The sequence below is a fragment of the Notechis scutatus genome, chromosome 9, assembly GCF_049901735.1.
Source record: "Notechis scutatus isolate UNSWTSFEM ecotype Mainland chromosome 9, rNotScu1.2, whole genome shotgun sequence".
Lineage (NCBI taxonomy): Eukaryota > Metazoa > Chordata > Lepidosauria > Squamata > Elapidae > Notechis > Notechis scutatus.
This window is the reverse complement of record NC_142017.1, coordinates 4,834,072-4,853,290: the sequence shown is the minus strand read 5'-3', so window position 1 is coordinate 4,853,290 and position 19,219 is coordinate 4,834,072. Positions and strand designations below refer to the sequence as shown.

General features: G+C 42.8%; 1 protein-coding gene across 8 annotated transcripts; it reads right to left on the bottom strand.

The window, feature by feature from the left end:
• Positions 1-2,650: 2,650 nt before the first annotated feature.
• On the bottom strand, positions 2,651-18,822 carry AKTIP (AKT interacting protein). Of its 8 annotated transcripts, none has more exons than XM_087971462.1 (10): positions 18,573-18,822; positions 13,932-14,049; positions 13,256-13,461; positions 10,726-10,790; positions 10,525-10,625; positions 7,282-7,370; positions 7,049-7,147; positions 5,297-5,404; positions 4,669-4,729; positions 2,651-3,779 (listed from the first exon to the last, which is right to left on the bottom strand). In XM_087971462.1, exons 2-10 carry the CDS (start codon positions 13,971-13,973, stop codon positions 3,672-3,674), a joined length of 879 nt encoding a protein of 292 aa, XP_087827588.1. In that variant the 5' UTR covers positions 13,974-14,049; positions 18,573-18,822; the 3' UTR covers positions 2,651-3,671. The 8 variants fall into 8 exon arrangements, with proteins under 8 accessions (XP_087827588.1, XP_087827586.1, XP_087827593.1 ...); XM_087971460.1 differs by having other exon boundaries at positions 2,651-3,782; positions 18,573-18,796; XM_087971467.1 differs by having other exon boundaries at positions 2,651-3,919; positions 18,573-18,757.
• Positions 18,823-19,219: the final 397 nt, after the last annotated feature.

The following is a 19,219-nucleotide window of genomic DNA, read 5'->3' as shown; positions in this document are numbered from 1 at the left end:
TTTTTTTTTAATTGCCATCTGGGCTGTCTTTTAACATTTGACCAGTAATAATAGAACCTGCGACTTCCACATCTCCCAAGGCACTTGGGGGGGGGGCACTCCTGACATCCAAAGAGGAGTCCTCTACTTACGGAACCACGGACTGCCTTCTGCTCAAAGGCAATCGGGAAGTTTGAGCAGAAGCATCACTTCCGCCCTCATAAAGCACCGGTGGATCTGGTTTACCTCCTCTTTTTTTTTTTTTTTATAATTTATTCGGTAGAAGGGATTGGTTTTAATCTCAGAACTGGAAGACGAAGTATTTTTACATTAGCCCATTAACCTTTCTTTTCTTTTTTTTTTAAGCGATCTGATCCGGTGTCATGTTTAGAATCTGCAGTATTTTAATCGCATTTGGAAATGTGGCAGTCAGCAGTGATGGAATCAGCTCTGTGACTAATTATCTGACCCAGTTCAGAACTGCTGTGAACCTTTCTTTTAAATTAGGAGTGAAGATTCTGGAATGTTTGTCAGGCAGTAGTTAAAGCACACTGGAGACAGACCAGAAATTGAAATGGAGGGGATTAGAGGACTTAAACCTTCCCTTCTTCTCTTCTCTTCTTTCTCTTCTCTCCTCCTCTTCTCCTTCTTTGCCCTTTGGGTGATATGGGAATATTGTGTATTTATACCACACTTTTATTGTATTTTAGCTGTGCAATGTTTCAAGTCAGCGCCTATCAGCAGGTAGCACTTCACTAGTTCTCAGATGCAAATTAGTTTTGCAACCTTGACAATGGCACTTTTGAAAAAATATATATATATATATATATTTTAAATAGCAAACCCTAAGATGAAAAGCTGTGTTAAACTGCTTGAATTTATTTATTCTGGAAGCGCACAGAAGTCGTACTGAACTCCCAGATATTAATATTTTAAGGTCGGACTCTTAGCCTTCCCTGTTTGTTAGCTTTATCGTAGCAGTTGGTTTTGTCTTGCCACTGGTCTTTTTCAAAATGAGGAAAACATTTTGGATTATCCTGGATTATCATTGCAGCTGTTTGGTCCATGGGAATCTTTAACTGCTTAAAATGGAGGTCAGGAAGAATGATGTAGAAGAAAGATCTGCTCTTACTGAAGAACAGGCCCACCATCTAGTGTACTTTTGATCACAATGGCTCACTAGCATGCAATAAGACCATTTCCTCGCTTTCTTGGGGTTGCCATGAATTAAGCCTAGGACTCTATGCATAATTTGGACTGCGGTTTTCATGTGGTTCCTAATACATGCTGAAAAATTCAACTTTTCCCCCCATGAAGGGGAACAAATTGAGTCTGTAGAGAAGTTAAAAATGGTATTTGGGCAATTGGATTGGTCACTTGGAAGACTAATACGATCCCGTTTAGTATTGCCAATGTTTTGCCCTGGATTGCATTTGCAACAAGATCTGTGCTGCTCTTAAAATTGCTCCAAGGGGATCTAAATGTCGACATTGGAGGAGGGATTTCAGCTTTAGGAAATGATCAACTGGACATAAACCGAATGCAGGGAAGTGGCCACGAAATGGGACAAGATTTGGTGCATGTACGTTTAGCCCGTTTGTGTGATCAATAAGTTTTATAAAGGAACAAAACCAAAAAGGTATAATTTAAAAAAAAAACACCTGCTAATTCAGGCTTCCATCAGGCACTCTCAGCGGCTCTGCTTTTTGTCGTCATAGCGTCTCAAAGGGGGAGGGGGGATTTTGTGTCCCATAGATTAAGCCAGGGGTCCCCAAACTCGGCAATTTTAAGGCTTGTAGACTTCAACCGCCAGAATTCCCCAGCCAGTTATGTAGTTGAAGTCCACAAGTCTTAAAGTTGCCAAGTTTGGAGGCCTCTGGATTAAGCCATAGTTAAATAGTGTAAAACCCTTCCCTCATTTAGTAGACTTTGGATTCAAAATTTCCACCCAGTCATCTTCTGAGATGGGTCTCTTGCATCCAGAGTGGTGAAAATGTACTTAAATTTACCTAATGATACCATTATACAAACGGCGTATTTCCTGATTTAACAAACTTTGGGGCATAATAGAAGCCCTTTTCCATTAAATGTCCTGTTAACTTGAGGTTTTACTATACTTGGAAAATCCGAATAACTAAGGACTTCTCGTCAGCGTTCCAAGTAACTACCTCCAAATTAAAAGACCCCCAAGACTCTCATCTTCTCAAAGATCCATTTTATTAGAGATGTCATATTGGCTTCCGGGGGACGCAGTGGCTCAGTAGCTAAGACGCTGAGCTTTGTCGATCAGAAAGGTTGGCAGTTTGGCAGTTCGAATCCCTAGCGCCGTATACCCGAGTGAGCTCCCATTCCTTGTCTCAGCTTCTGCCAACCTAGCAGTTCGAAAGCATGTAAAAATGCAAGTAGAAAAATAGGGACCCCTTTGGTGGGAAGGTAATAGCATTCCGTGCGCCTTCGGCATTTTAGTCCTGGCGGCCACATGACCACGGAGACGTCTTTGGACAGCGCTGGCTCTTCTTCGGCTTTGTAATGGAGATGAGCACCGCCCCCTAGAGCCGGAAACGACTAGCACATATATGCGAGGGGAACTTTTACCTTTATTGACTTCCAAGATGATATTCATATTAAATTTGCAAATATTTTATCCCAAGAAAACAACCACAACGTGGACTTTCGGCCATGATTGGTCTTTATTTTTTTTTTTAAGATGTCACTAGTAACACATTGGTCAAGCCATCTCAAGCATGATTCCTAAGTCAACCTACCCTAGGTTCTCTTTAAGATTTTATTAAAACCAAGACCTCTAAAGGATTTTGATTTTTTTTTCATTTAAAAAAAACGCCCCCAACAACCTTTCCTGACTAATGTACAATTTAAGGCTGCCTCTAATATTACTTTAACACATCTTAAAGGTTATTTGAGTTAAGATGCATGCAACTATCACAACGGAAGAGTTCTCTACCCAAGCTCCCTTCTGCAGTAAAATCTTTCCTCCTATATGATCCTTGCAGGCAATTCGGTTGTAGCCTGAAAGACTAATGGGGCAAGTTATGTTAGAAGCAGCCAGTAGTGGCAACATCTGTAAAGGAGAAAAGGGAAGGAAAAAAAAAAAAGGTACATGTCATACATAAATCAGTCTCGGCCTTCCTGCCCCTAGAAGGGCTGAAAGGGATTGGAACCAAGTATTTACAAATTCCATATCCTAATATATTTACAATAGAAACCAATGCATTTAAAAGTTTTTAAATATAGTATTTTACTCTGCTATATTAGTTTACACAAACACAGATTACCTCTGGAATGAGTTTTTTCCGGCCCGCTCTTTACATTTAAAAAAAAAAAAAAGGAAAAGAAAAGCTTTAAAAAGGAACCCAACCGAGAACCACGAGCTACCTTTGGCTCCTGAGCCATTCCTTACCCGACGCCACAGGACGGACTTCCGTACAGAAGCCCGGCCTTTTTTCATCAGACCTACTTTCAAGCTGCAATTAAAAAACTCAACGTGAAAACATCAAGGAAGAGTCCAAGCCACCCCGGTGAAAACAGGATTGCTTTTAAGTCGTTTGCTAGCATTTTACTCTTTACTAATCCAAAAGTCGAGGAGGAGAAACCACAGTTGTCGCTGTTGGGCTCTGTTTACGTTCCTCCTTCCGGTCAAAAGGGCTGGAGTATGTATCGTCCTTTCCCGGCAGTTAGGTGGGGAGGGTCTTGTCTTCTTTGCTGAAAGGTTGAATGGAGCCCGGTTTGACCCACGACAGGCCCGAGACTTGCGTGTTCTTGCATTGCTGGTCATCTCCTTTCTTCTAGGAAGAAACAAAGGCGGGGAAAAATGCATCTTTGGTTGCAAACTTAGCCATTTTGTTGTCTTCGGCAAGCCTTTCGTTGTTCTTTTAATGTACTCCCTCCTTACTCAGCTGAGTAATCCACAATGCAGCGGGTTCTAAAAGGAATTAAATACTCTACAACAGAGGTCTCCAACCTTGGCAACTTTAAAACTTGTGGACTTTGACTCCCAGAATTCTCCAGCCAGCTGGCTGGAGAATTCTGGGAGTCGAAGTCCACAAGTTTTAAAGTTGCCAAGGTTGGAGACCTCTGCTCTACAACTTCTCTGCAGCTCCAGTGGTCAAAATGTAGTTCAAACCAGGGGTGTCCGACCTTGGCACCTTTTTTAAGACTTGTGGACTTCGATTTCCAAAATTCCTCAGCCAGCCCTGTGAGTTGGAAGTCCCCAAATCTTAAAAGTTGCCAGGACTGGACACCTCTGGTTTGAACTATATTTTCACACTGAAGCTACAATCCGTGGACTTCCCAGAATTCCCTCAGCCAGCATGCAGTTCTGGGAATTGAAGTCCACAGATCTTAAAGTTGGCTCTGGAATTCTGAGAGTTGGAAGTCTACAAGCCTTAAAAGTTCCCAAAATTGGACAACCCTGGTTTAAGCGATGTGCAACCATGTGCTTTTCTAACCACTGTTTCCTTCTAGCCACTGTAAACACACACACACACACACACACACACACACACAGAATAATCTCTCTTATCTCACAACAAGGTTACATAAGGGACTTTCTGCTTGATTCCTTCTGGCATAAGGAGCTTGCCTCAGTTTCTTTCAATGCAATAAGGCTGATTTCTCCCCGTTCATTTTTTTTACAATTGCTATAAAATAAGATAGATGCTCCCTCCGTACCTTCTGGGTCAACATCTTCTCTCTCACTTCGTTGTGTATAGCTGGATTCCATGGAGAGAAGCTGCAAGGCGCAAGCAAAATGTCACCAAAGTTTCCAAAGCTAAAGGCAGAAGGTCTACTTAATGGAACTACAGTAGCCCAGCAGAAGTAAAATATGAAAATTAATAACCCACTATCCTACGCACGTCTACTGGATGTTTACAATGTCTTTTAAGGATGTCAAAAACTTGCAATGAAAAATTATAATTTTTTTGGCCACGTGGGACATCAGTGTAGTCGATTGTAAAAGCCTCCAGTTTGCATGGACTTGTAAACACTTTAGAGAGAGCCTAAATCTACATATAATTCAAAGAAATACAGGTCGTTCTCATTTAGCGGCAAAATGGAACTAGTGACTTGGCCATGGAGTGAAGATGTCTCTATGTGAAACCTTAACTGTGCTTACAACCATAGTTCAGTTTCCATTGCTTTACAGATCTGTGGAGGACGTAAATGCAAAGATAGATCACTAGATTGCTTTTTTCATCACCATCATAGCTGAACAGTCACTTGGGGCTATTGCTAAATCAGAATTATCTCTACTTGGCCTAAACCCCATGATGTGACTTGATAACGGTATTAAGGTTACCTAATTGCATGGGGGTCTTCAATTTTGGGCGGGTCGAATAAGTGACTGCTGCACAATTTTACGCTGTCAACCACTTTACTCTTGAAGAGTTGAATATCTTTTTCATACCTAAGGAGAGAAAAAATACGTTAGAACTCTCCTGGAAGGAACAGGAGCATTCTATGAAAACATCTTGAAACAAACATAAGCAGATTTATTGCACATTTCACCCACCACAAAATATTGCCCAGAAATCAGAAACTCCAGGACTAAAAAAGGCATAACTATATTGGTAGTTATTGCCGTTAACATGCCATTTTTTAAATTTATGTATCTAACTTATATAGACGCCCATCTTACAAGCAAGCATTCTTACAATAAATACCTAAAATCATCATGAACAAATATTAAACAACATTTTTAAAAACCATGAAAACGGCTACAGTTATAATCTCACAGTTACAGGATACCCTTCTTCCCTAATTTTGAATGTTGCTGAACTAGAGTTCCCAGCATCCTACAATTATTTCCGATTTACCAATTTCCAGGAGACACAGAGTTGAGACTCAGCGTCATCTGGATGGAGGAAAAGGAACAGGAAGTGCAAAGTAAAAATTGTCCTGTGCACAAACTGGAGACCCAAAATGTTTTTACCAAGCTGCAAGCTGGTTGCTGCTGTACTAGAGGATACAACAAATTTCAGGCAGGTCGAAAAATGAGGCACAGACAATTGTGTCAGGTTTCCAAGTGATGAAATCCATTTTAAAAGAAAAGCTAAGTCCATCTTCCCAAACAATTTCTTTTATTTAGGAAAACATCAAATTGGCAAAGTCTGTTGCAATTCTGGATCTGACACAACCCGGAATTACACCACATAATATTGGAAGTTAGAAACAGACCCCAAAAGTCACATTCCCCAATAGAAGTAAATCAATGTTGCCTGGCTTCATAAATCTCCACCTCAAGGCCTCAGCAGGGTCAGCTCGTATTCCCAGGGGAAGAAGAACCACCTAGGCTAAACAACTCTATCTCCACTCCTCCCACCTTAGGAATGTGGCAAGCCCGAAACCCTTCCGCACATAACCAGCAAAAAAGAAAAGGAATATATAATACGGCTAAATAAAATGGCTACACATGTCAATTTCGGACTTGACAAATTGATTCACAATAAAGTAGTCCTTGACTTACAATTGAGCTCCAGATTTCTACTGCTAAACAAAACAGTTAAGTAAGCTTTGCTCCATTTTACAACCTTTCTTGCCACTGTTGTTAAGCGAGTAACAACACGGTTGTTAAACTGAATCTGGCTTCCCCATTGGCTTTGCTTGTCGGGTTGCAAAAGTTGATCCTAGCAGCCTGGGGACTGAGTCCAGTCAGTTGCCGATGGTCTGAATTTTGATCACGTGACCCTGGGGAAATTCTGCAAGTGTTTTAAGTGTGAAAAACGGTCGTACGTCACTTTTTTCAGTGCCATTGTAACTTTGAACTGACCCTAAATGAATAGTTGTAAGTCGAGGACTACCTGTAGTTTATGTAGAAGGGGATTAACCCCTCCTGGAATTCCTAGAAGAGGTTAATGAAAGTAATTTTGGAACTAAAGCAAACAGGAAAACCACTAAGCTCACTCGGCCCAAGACATGCTCATATAATAAGAAAAAAAGCCATACTCAAAAACAGTACATAATGGACTGCAACTTCCAGAGAAGGTTCCCACATTCTCCCACTCCCCCAATATTCCCACATTCTCCCACTCCCCCAATAAAAAGAACTCACAGCACAGCAGATTCAGGGTTCAGAGGGCTGGTTGTGTCGATCTTGTAGAAAACTCTGCGTGCATACATCAGTATTTGCCATATGTGGTTGTGATTGCGCCTTTAGGAGAGAGAGAGAGAGAGAGAGAGAGAGAGAGAGAGAGAGAGAGAGAAAGGCCGATCAGAGCCTTTGTCAAAGACACATCTTTTCTCTGCGCAGTGCCCAGGTTCGAGACCCCGGCCCATCACACTCACCTCCACTTGGCAAATGCTCTTTTCACATCCAGTTCCCCCGAGACAGGGTCCACGAGCGGGTGGAAAATGGGCAGATCAAAAATCAAGCGCTGTGAAGAGAGAAAAACAAAGGTGCGAAACACGTAGATTGGTTGATGAAGTCCATTCAAAAGAATCAACCATCGCCCCCAAAAAAAAAAAAAACTTTCCTTCCTTCACCCGAGTTAAGATGACTCAGTAAACTATTATTAGGTCCAAGGGTCGGGTTGCGCATTGGCTGTTGACCCTTTCGTACTGTTTTTGAGCCTTTAAGGGATGGCATTTAATATGCTGTTGGAGGATCTGAAAGACCAGGTTTGGAAACAGATCCTCCCAACCGTCATCAAAGAGAAAAATCTATCCATGTAGCTATACTAAGAGTCAACACCACCTTGATGGCACATATAACCAATCAACCAGTCAAGGAACGTCAACCCTAGACACAAATTTCTCAGTAGGTTATTGTGCTACTTTTCACTAAGTGGGCAACCATACCAGGCATTATCTGGTTTTTACACTATACACTCGAGTTTCCTAGCCAAATGCCCTCAGAGCAGATTCCAATCAAATTCACAAAATTGTACTTTTGTGGTTTGTAAGCGGAAACTGGAGGAATTCTTAAAGAGTTTGAAAATGGATCCCAGACTTTCCTTAAGGTGTGGGGGAAAGAAGCAGGAATATTTTAGGATCACCTTGAGTGGAAGATAGATAGATGGATGGATGGATGGATGGATGGATGGATGGATGGATGGATGGATGGTTAGGCAGGCAGGCAGATAGAGATGATAGATGGATGGATGGATGGATGGATGGATGGATGGATGGATGGATGGATGGATGGATGGATGGATGGATGGATGGATGGATGGATGGATGGATGGATGGATAGATAGATAGATAGATAGATAGATAGATAGATGGATGGATGGATGGATGGATGGATGGATGGATGGATGGATGGATGGATGGATGGATGGATGGATGGATGGATGGATGGATGGGTGGGTGGCAGTGGGCAGTGGGAGATGGGTGGGTGGGTGGGTGGGTAGGGTAGGTAGGTAGGTAGGTAGATAGATAGATAGATAGATAGATAGATAGATAGATAGATAGATGATAGACAAACAGAGATGGAGGGAGGGGTGGAGGGATGGAGGGAAGAGAGAGAGAGAGAGAGAGAATGAGAATTGACAGGCAGGCAGGCAGACAGAAAAAAATTTTTTAATTCAGTACTTTCCAGCAACCCCAATCATTTGAGAACTATTCAGCAGGGCCAGAAGGATTATCCCTGACTTTCTTTCAAGCTGAGCTCAGCCCCTGGTATCCACATAGATACTACTTTCTCCCATAATAGATTTTGTCTTCCCAATTTAGCCCACAGCCCTGTGAGTTCCCAATGGCTTCCTTCCAAGTAGAAACCTGCTTAGCTTTTCTTAAGGTCAACCAGATACTGCCACCTGCTATGATCTTTCCCAGTTGCCTTAGCAAGAAAATGGCCAATAAACTGAAGCAGCCGCTCCCTGGAGTTCTGCCTTCAACCTGGCAACAGGGACATCTGTGTCCCAGTATTACTTTTTAATCATATCTCTAATTTAAATAGCTTGACTTCAAATTTCTTCCGTGCAAATACATCCACCGTCCAGTGAATCAAATTTCAGTAAAAGCATAAGTGCGTCTCCCAAATCTTGAGTTAACTTTTTAAAAGTTTAGTTCCACTATGCAATAGATTAAATTACCAGTAGAGTTACAGTAAACTTTTAAAGAGAGTTTAAATGCATTATTGCCTACAACTCTTCTAGTTGTTAGATTTTAAGTTACCCGTGTTTTACATATAGCTTGGTTCCTCCCCAATATCGTTCTGAATTAAAAAGTATTTAATTTTCTTAGCTGCAGAAAGCTAAAGACATTTTGACAATAATTTTGCTGCCATAAACGTCTCTGAGTTTGGCTGGATTTCTTAGTCCCTTGAGATCTGCCAGAGTCAACCCAGAAATGGTAAACAAGGCAGTACTGTAAGCTCAGGAACGAAGGGGAGAAAACTATAACGCATTTCATTGTGACACAATGCAAGAAAGAAGGTAAATGGCTGGTGCCTGGAAGAGGTGACTTCAAAATATTCTCATTAATAGGTTTGGACTTGGCACCAACAGAAAAGCCAGAAAATACCCTTTGTTATAAGTAACTGAGCTTTGAAATTCACACCGTGGGGTGATAAAGACAGAAAATATCAGAATCTTTTGGCTGTCTTCAATAAATCCACCAGGATTTCTGACTCTTAATAATTAAATGCAGAAAAAAAATAACATTTGTCCTTTTGCCCACCCTAAGATGAAGAACACGCCGAGTAAACATGGCTAGATTTTTATATGAATACTTTGAGGTTAGCATGCAGAACAAATTTCTGAACTGAGAATGCTAAGTCTCAGTAAGGATTAACTAGTAAGTTTCTGGGTTGGGAATCTAAGGATTTTAGTATAATAGCAGCCTAACCACAACTACATACATGTGTTCAGATATAGGATCGCTGGTTCAAATCTCACCAATTTACAAAAGTGGCCTTACTTAGATAAGTCATTATCTCTGTTTCTAATATCTTGCATTTAGTTGATGCAGAGTATATGTGGCCCACTCCCTTTAATGAGTGTCAACACATGAGAAGTCTTATTGAGCATTTCCAATTGTTTTATAAAGGTAGTTTATTCTCCTGCTTCTTAAATAAATTTATAGCTTGGAAAGGCTATTGCTTATCTCATATTTATCTATTCTACTAAAAAAAAAATCAGCTCCATCAGACTTTTCCCTTCTTCAAATGCCACCCAGCATCATTTATTGGTGCACAAAAGTGCATTAAGAGTTTTCAGTCATATACCTACTCTCCCCAAAATTTCCAGCCTGCTGCTTTAGAAACTGTGATTACCTTTTAGGAAGGATTACCTGAGTTTCCGCCCCAAACCACCTAATTTTTCCTCCTCTTCCCTCCGCAACCTTTTTTTTTTTTTTCCTTTAATGTTGTGTCATTCAGCATGGAACACATACAGAGGTGTCCTTTTCAAGGGCCAGAGGTAAGCCAATTTCGACATTTCTTTGGCTGGAGAGTAAGATAAGATACTGTCCATAGATAAAGAACACCATAAATACCAGCGTTCTATAGGTACTTCCAAGTAAATATTGAGGCTGGTCAGTGAGCATTATTCAAATAATATTCAGGACTATTTGAGGGTTACTTACTGGGCAGTCCCCATCAGGATAATTGTCAGGGATGTAGATTGTAAACTTAAACACACCGTCCTGATATAGTCCGTGTCTTATAAATATGACTCCAAACCACACTATTCAAAAAAACAAGCAAAAAGAAACAGAAGAAAAGAAAATGAGCCACCGAAATAACTGTGTATGGGAGGAAAAATAGAGCAGGACCGTCAGACTTACTTAATGCAGACTGATAAGAAGGCTGCACATAGACTCCTGGCAGCTTCTGCTTCACAACCAAAGTACTGAAATAAAAGACACAATTAGAAACGCTTTTCAACTGCACCTTGGTGAGAACAAAGCCACCACTGACCTCTTCCTTGAATTAAGACATTTCTTCCTCAGAGCCAAAGGCCAAAGCTCTGCTCATCTGCCACAGCAAATCTAGAGCAGTCTTTCTCAACGGTTGGCAATGTGAAGAGGGATGGACTTCAACTCCCAGAACTTCCAACTTCCCCATGGCTGGTTGGGGAATTCTGGGAGTTGAAGTCTACACCTCTTCAAATTGCCAAGGTTGAGAAAGACCGCTGCAGGGTACACAGAGGGCACTATTAACCAGGATATACTTTAAACCAAGGGCCTTCAAACTTGGCAAGTTTAAGACTTGTGGACTTCAACTCCCAGAATTCCTGAGCTAACATGAGTGGAGGAGGAATTCTGGGAGTTGAAGTTCACAAGTCTTAAAGCTGTCAAGTTGGAAGACCCCTGCTTTAAACATTGGGGACCCAGTTACCCAAAGCATTAACTGAGATAGCTGGTAGAACCTCACCAGCTTTGAGGACTCGCCAAGTGAGCCTATAAGACAGGTGTGCCAAGAAAGTGAGAAGGACAGCCAGGAAATAAGAGATGAAAATCACAGCAAAGGAAAATAAAGCTATGTTTTTCCAGAAGCATGCAGGCTTGCTGAAGCCTGCCTGCTAACCAGGATCTGCTTCAAACTGATCTATTTGTTAAACTGGACTTTTGTAACCCCTTTGGCCTGATACAGAAGGATGACTTGTGATATTTCTGATCTTTTTAGAAACTTTTTGGAGCGTATTACATCATGTAATCCTGTTGCAGCTGGGAGAAGAAGGGCGCCCAATGCTTTCTTGACAAGGAAGGGCATGTGTGAGAACAAGAACAAGAGGGAGTTGTGTTCCCAGCACAGTGGCAGAATCTGACCCAGCCATCGAGTTAACAGAAGCAGGGGTGGCATTTTGCCAGACCAAGGAGATGAAAAGATTTCATAAATCAAGATTCTGATTAGCTAAAATGCACATCTGTTAAAACTGAACAAAGCCAGTAGAGAAAGTGAGCTTTCTCACTGACTGTAGCACCAGGAAGGCCTGCGTTAATTCACATTTAAACAGGTCTATTCACAATTTTCAGAAGGGTTAATAAGAGTCTTAACTAAGCCAAGAATACACTGACATGGAAATAAATTTCTTAAATGGGTCGATTTGCTGTCCTTTTGAGCCAACAACGGGCAGCAACAAAGACACAACAAAAGCAGAGGACACCCTTCATCTAGTTTGTTTTATCCGACGGCCCATTTTACAATAAACTTATTTATAAAAAAACATAATAGGGGTTTATGTCAAGGGAAATGCACCAGTGGTGGGATTCAATTTTTTTTACTACCAATTCTGTGGGCGTGGCTTGGTGGGCGTGGCAGGGGAAGGATACTGCAAAATCCCCCTTCCCTCCCCACCTCACTAACCTGTTTTCCAGCTCTGTTCTCCTGTGCAGGGCAACCAAAGAAGACCCAGCCGATCAGCTGGGACTCAATGGGAGGCAGAGAAGAGGTGGGATTGGCCGGTTCTACGAACTACTCAAAATTTCTGCTACTGGTTCTCCAGAACGGGTCAGAACCTGCTGAATGCCACCTCTGAAATGCATCCCTTCATTCATAACCTATTCAGAAATTGCTTTTCAGTAGGGGTTGGCACTGGTGCTGATCAATTTCTTCTCTTTTTCAATCACATACTTAGGATACAGATTAGCAGATGATCGAAGAAAAGAACTGGATTTTATTTTACTTAATTATCTATAAGAGCTTTTCCCCGATATGATCACACACACCCTCAACTCCTGGAAAAGATATTAATTCTGAGCCACTCCAACCATTCCCCGTGCTGGCTTGAATTCTGGAAGTTAAAATCTAACACCTGGAAGAACAGATGAAGGGAATTTGCTATACATCTTTTCCAACAAGACCTCTTTGAAATTGACATCATCCCGCTGGATGCTAAAGAGAGCTTGTTGTGATTCAAGTTGTATGTTGCCAACTCTCAAAACAATCCGAGGCGGCCTTACCTAAACTAGGAACTCTCCTGCAACCCTTCCAACAGAACTGAGGGCGGAACAGTGAGATCTGATCCAGATTTGACCTGCCCAGGACACGCTCTCTCTCTCTCTCATTTGCCTTGTTGCATGTCAACGTATTTTGTGATCACAAAGCAGAATGCAAACTAGAGATTCAACCTCATGATATCCCACTGCATCTTAAGGGCAACCATGACAAGTTTTCCTTGGCCCATCTTGAATCTCCCTTACAAAAGATGGCAGTATTATAAATCGCTGATCTATCAGATCGCTGGCTTTTCGAGAATTCCGTGGAAATCTGGCAACTCTCCAGAAACCTGCCCATCAACTCCCGGAAGAAGATCAAAACCTCGGGGGAAATTGCCCCGAATCCCCTACTATTAAAGCCAATGACAAGACATACTATTCTGCCAGCAGGGAATATTCCAAATAGAAAGGTCCATAGGAGGCATGGGTTCCGTTTGTAGACTGGGCTGACAGGGCAGGAGAAGCAGGCTTGGTCATCGGCATGACATTTTTGGGAACGGAAGGCAGCTGTTTCTTGGGAGCGGCGCGCGGAGGACTGGTCTTCAGCTCGCCAAGCAGAGCTTTTTCTTCCGTTTCCGGTTTCTGCAGGAAGGCCAAACAAGAAAAGTCGAATTCCAGCTGCAAAGAATATAATTCAACCCCACTCCCGTATCAATTAAGCAGATTTGCATCCGGCTAGTCCCAACGACTCAATTCACTGAACGTTGCTAGGCACAAACCAACTATGGCCAAATATAGATTGTCGTTAGCTAAACAAGACACCCAAGCCTACTTATCACTATCAACCTATCTGCTTTTGCCAGATCCTTTTTTAAAACTCTTGGCTAAGTTCTAAAGGATGGGAGAAGCCCACAAAAGCAACTTCTCCTTTGAAGAAAAGGATGTCCAGGAAGGTCATTCTGGAATTATAGGACTGAAGAGTCTACTTTTTTAAAAAAAAATGCTTTCTACTTAATTACACAGGAATTAGTTTTTAAAATGACTGAAGTTTATAGTTCAGAACATGCGAAAAATAAAATAAAATAAAGAGGAATGAAGAGCAGATAAGTTACCTTGCGTGTAGAACTTGCAGACATGCTCCAGAAAGGGTTCATAACGTGTAGCCCAAAACACCAGGTGGAATTGTACTATACTTCCCAAGCGTCCAACTTTCTACAGTTACTTTCCAACCTGAAAACATGAAAGTGAAGTTAGTGACTCAGTTCCCACTGCTCTGCTCAAGAGAGATGTTTAAGTCTCCGATATTTCACCCAGAAGGAAGCTCATATTCTATGAAATATGAATTAATAGAACTAAGCTAGCTTTCTCAGCAAACCCATATTCCTAATTCCCTTTTTGGGGGAAATGTAACAAATATGGTGGAATCAAGGTTGCTTGCTGGAGAAAATTGGCACATTAAGGAGGGATGCTTGCAACAGCCTGGAACAGGAGATAAGACATAAAGTCAAGGAGGTAAGCCATGGTTATAAGTCAAGGACCACCTGTATGTAACACTACAGTGAAAGTGCGATCGGTAGCCAATGCGTATTTCACCAGTGTGTTCCTTTTCGTGGATGTCTTTCAGAATTGCTTCCCATCATTTAAAAAATAAATAATAAGAGCTACACTGAAAGATTCAGAGAAATCCCAGATGTGCTTAAGCCACAGGCTGGCATGCTTAGCTGATGCTTCCCTGCATGGATCACAGAAAGCTCCATTTATAAAATGTTAGAAAATAAGGTATCAGAATGGCAAAAATGCTATAAGGATTTTGCTTACAGGATGACTACTCAACACTCAACACTCAACACCCGCACAGTCACTAACATCTTCATTTCTGAAACCAGATTCCAGCAGATTTGGTGGAGGCTAATCTTTTGTTGTTGTCGTTAAGGCATTCTTAAATTATCTTGAATAACGAAGAAATAAATGTGGTTTTCCCCTCCCTCTCCCTGGAATGCGTTTTGTGCTGTTCAGAAACCACAGGCACAATACCATTTTCAGGGAACGTGATCTCACCTAAAGGGCAGGTAAAACAAAAAATAGGCCAGCCAAGGAACCAACAGCAGGTTAGACTTGTCTGCCCACCCCGTTGTAAATGCCAGCACACCTTTTTTTCTGAACACCTAATGACTTCCTGCAGTTCCTATTCCCACTGAAAGGCTGTGGGTACTTTTGTGCCTCCATCCTCAAGTTTTCCAATTGAGAAACAAGGACACGCCCAATATACTTCAACCAAATTTCTGACTGCCGCACAAAATAGATGCAGAAATGTGTTGGATGAAGCCGCCCTGCCCGGATACAGAGTTCAGGTTTTCACAAATAGATAAATCCCAGGAGGGAAATTGACAGAGAAGAAAGGAAAGAGTTCAGAAACAGGAGGGGGGAAAATATATTGTAAAAGAGAGAAAGAGAGAGAGAGAGACCCAGAACTACAGATTTAGGATTAGGATTAAACACTAGAGAGCTTATTCTTATATCCAAGAAAATTCCTTGCATTGTTTTTCCTCTGGTTCCTTTCTTCCTGTCCAGAAGGCCTACCGAGTCATATACAATTTCAGGGGCAGCCAAGAACTAGCAAGGGCCTTCCAGAAGAATCCGGAGAAGCCGTCATAAACATGTTTAGTTAAGAAATCGGGAAGTGATTTAAGGAAAGCCGGACAAGGCCAAATTCCAAAGATCTACTTGGTTTTCCGCTGCAACCCACCAGATGCCTCCATGAAATTCACCGGTAGAAAATAAGGACAACTGTTCTGAGCTTTATATGATCCTACCACCTCTACCTTCCCAAAAGATGTATGCTAAAGTTAAATCCATTTCTACATGCATAATTCTTCTGTTGGCTGCAGGGAGTTTTACAAGAAACTGCAACCAGAAAAAAGTAGTTTACGTACAATGCTTAAGGAGGAATCTTTACCCTTCATTTTCTTTCTTTCTTTTTTTCTTTCTTTCGCTCTCTCCCTTAATTTTTTCTTCTTTCTGTCCTTCTTTCTTTCTCCTTCCCTTCCCTCTTTCTTCCCCTCCTTTTCTCTCATTTCCTCTTTCTCCTTTCCTTCAGTCCCCTTCCCTTCCTTCTCTCTCTCTCTCTCTTTCTCTCTCAATACAGATAATCCTCAATTTACAATGGCTTGTTTAGTGACCGTTCAAGGCAGAGATGGGATTCAGCAGGTTCTGACCAGTTCTGGAGAACCGGTAGCGGAAATTTTGAATAGTTCAGAGAACCGGCCAATCCCACCTCTGACTGGCCCCGCCCCCTCTATTCTCTGCCTCCGGTTGAGTCCCAGCTGATTGGCTGGGTCTTCTTTGGTTGCCCTGCACAGGAGAACGGAGCTGGAAAGCAGGTAAGAGCCCACCTCACAGGGTTGTTTGCTAGGGTGAGTGAGTTGGGAAGCCCTGTACATTTTCTTAATAAATAAAAAGTAATTTAGAAAGTGGGTAAAAATATAACACCTCACAGGTGGAAAAAACACCAAATCCACTAAACACCTAGCTGACTGCCTGGCCAACTGTGACATCATAATAATAATCTGTTATACCCATCATGACTACAGTCCTCTAAGCCAGTGATCCCCAACCTTTTATACGCGCGCCGGCCCGCATCAGCTGGGCCCGGCCCGGTACCGGCATCAGCTGGGCGCCGCCATCTTTTTGATGAAAAAGTGCTCAGCTGGCGCGCGGTACCAGCTTTCTGGGCCGGAAAAGCTCACCGGAAGCACTTTTCATCAAAAAAGATGGCGGCCCCAACCGCGTAGACTTGTTCAAGGACGGTACCGGTGGACCGTTAGGGACCCCTGCTCTAAGCAACAGATAAAGGACTCCTTCAATATTTGGAAATTTTGAATTTATTAGAACTACAACCTCTCCTCCTCCCCAACACGCACCTTGTTGAGACTTTCTTATATCCTTAGGAGCTACACTAATAATTTTTAGGTCCATAGGTCAGGATTTGAATTATTTTCAGCAGGCTGTAAATCTAGCTGCAGATTATTCATAATATTCTGGCTGACTATGCTCCGTACCATAATAATAATTATACTTCACAACCCTATCATCATCATAATATATTCCCTGTAACTGGGCTAGGTGGCTTTGGACCAAGTCTCTCTCTCTCCCTCTCTGAGCCTAACTCGCCCAACAAGGTGGATGTTGTGAGTTTGAGTGCGCACGGACTCATACACACAGGTGTTGGGTGGTTATTATATCTTATGTCTATATATTATCTTTGTGTATCTCTCATATACATATATGTGTGTGTGTATGTATATGTGTATACATATGTGTGTATATACATATACATACATGTACATACACACACACATATATATACATATACATACACACATATATACATATACATACACACACACACACACACACACAGAGTATGTATGGTATTCAGCTTTGTTTGGGTATTTTCCGTCATTATAGTTGTGCTTTTAAAGTTGTAGCCACGTTTCGGCAGAATCTCATCTGCTATCATCAGGCTTCTGTGTTGCCTAAACATTGTTACAACTTTAAAAGCACAACTACAATGAGGTGGGAAAATACCCAAACAAAGCTGAATACCATACATGTAAGTACCCGCGAAATCTTAAGAAAATATACATACATATACATACACACACACACACACACACATATATATATACATATACACACACATATAGGGTGTGGTGTGTGTGTATACATATCTCTATATATGTATTTACATATACACACATATACATATAAATGTGTATCTACGTGTCAGCACATACACATACATATAGAAGAGATAGAGGATAAAACTTAGACATACACATATTATATATGTGTGTGTGTGTATATGTATATATAGGTGTGTGTGTGTGTGTATATATATATATATATATATATATATATATATATATATATATATATATATATATATATATATATATATATATATATATATATATATATATATATATATATATATATATATATATATATATATATATATATATATACACACACACACACACACACACTTATACATGTATACACACACACACACACACACACATTTATACATGTATACATACACACACACACACACACACACATATCAGAGAGAGACACACACACCTAATGACCCCTCCCTCCCCCCCAGCAGAGGACCAGCAGGTCCCTCAAGGGGGAGAAGCCGCCGCTTCACCTGGGAGCCCAACAGGTGAACCCTCCCCACTGCCCGGGCAGACCTTCCCCTGGCGAAGCAGCGCCGGAGCGAAGAGCCGGGCTGCCCACCGAGGCCTCCTCCTCCTCCTCCGCCTCCTTCCCCGCCGCCCCACCCTGGAAGTTCGCCAGGTGAAGGTGGACGCCAGCAACCCGACCTGGGCGAAGGGCAGAGCCTGCCGGTCCCCGCCGGGCCCGGCGCTTCTCCAGCCCAGGAGCGGAGCCTCCGCCTTCCCCATCCCCACCCCGAGCGCCTCCCCTCCGCGCACCTTCGGCCGAGGGGGGCGCAGAGCCTCGGCGGCCGCATCCGCACAGGCCGGCTGTCAGCGCGAACCAATTGCGCGTCCGCTCCCGATGGAAGGGCAGGGGAAGTTTGGCCCTCGCCGGGCACCGTCGCGCAAGCCGGGACGCGCATGCGTAGGCAGTCCCGCTGCCCTCCCACCGCGGCGGAATTTCTACCCCCTTCTCACACACACACCCCGCCCCACCTCCGCTCGCAGCCTGACCTCCCCCGGACTCACCACGACTGGCCCCGCTGGCGCCCTGCCTGCTTCCTCCTCGCCACCCCCATCTGGACTGCTCCCGGGGCTCTCGACCGAGGCTCTTTGGGCAAGGGATGCGACGCGCTGATTGGCCAGTCCCCGCCTTGAGCCCGCCCTTCGTCACAGCTGCTTTTGTGACTTCCGACACAAACCTCCGAGGGAGCGGTTGCGGCGGGGGCGGGGGAGGCCGCGGCCCCGTTGCTAAGAGGCCGAGCCCGATGACGCCGACTGGGTGGGTGGGGCAGAGCATCCGGATTGGATGGTGCAGCCGCCCATTTTCCAAAGGCGGTCGGATTATGCAGAGGAACGATTGAACAGACGCGGGTATTAGCCAATGAAAGCGTTTGGACTGGAAAAAAGAAGAAAAAAGAGCAAGACGTTGATTGGTGAACGGGAAGAAGGGCGAGGCCAGAAGAGGAGGAGGAGCCTTTTGCCAGGAGAAGCAATTTCCCTAACTCTGGTGGACTACATATCCCATCATCCTTGACTCCCCCCCCCCAAAAAAAAGAAAAATAATTACCATTTCAAAATGGTGGAAAGTATTTGTAGCTGGGGTGGGAGACGGTGGCTGGTGGCGGTTTCTTCTCTGAGCTCCTTGTTTGGTTTCTGAACGTCTCTTCACCAGG

Excerpts from the sequence above, each read along its gene's own strand:
- AKTIP (XM_087971460.1), bottom strand. The coding sequence starts at position 13,973 with ATGAACCCTTTCTGGAGCATGTCTGCAAGTTCTACACGCAAG. Across the intron at positions 10,791-13,255 it reads TATTCCCTGCTGGCAGAATA|TACTTTGGTTGTGAAGCAGA; the intron begins GTATGTCTTGTC and ends CTTTTATTTCAG. Across the intron at positions 4,730-5,296 it reads GAAGACCCCCATGCAATTAG|CTTCTCTCCATGGAATCCAG; the intron begins GTAACCTTAATA and ends TGCGCCTTGCAG.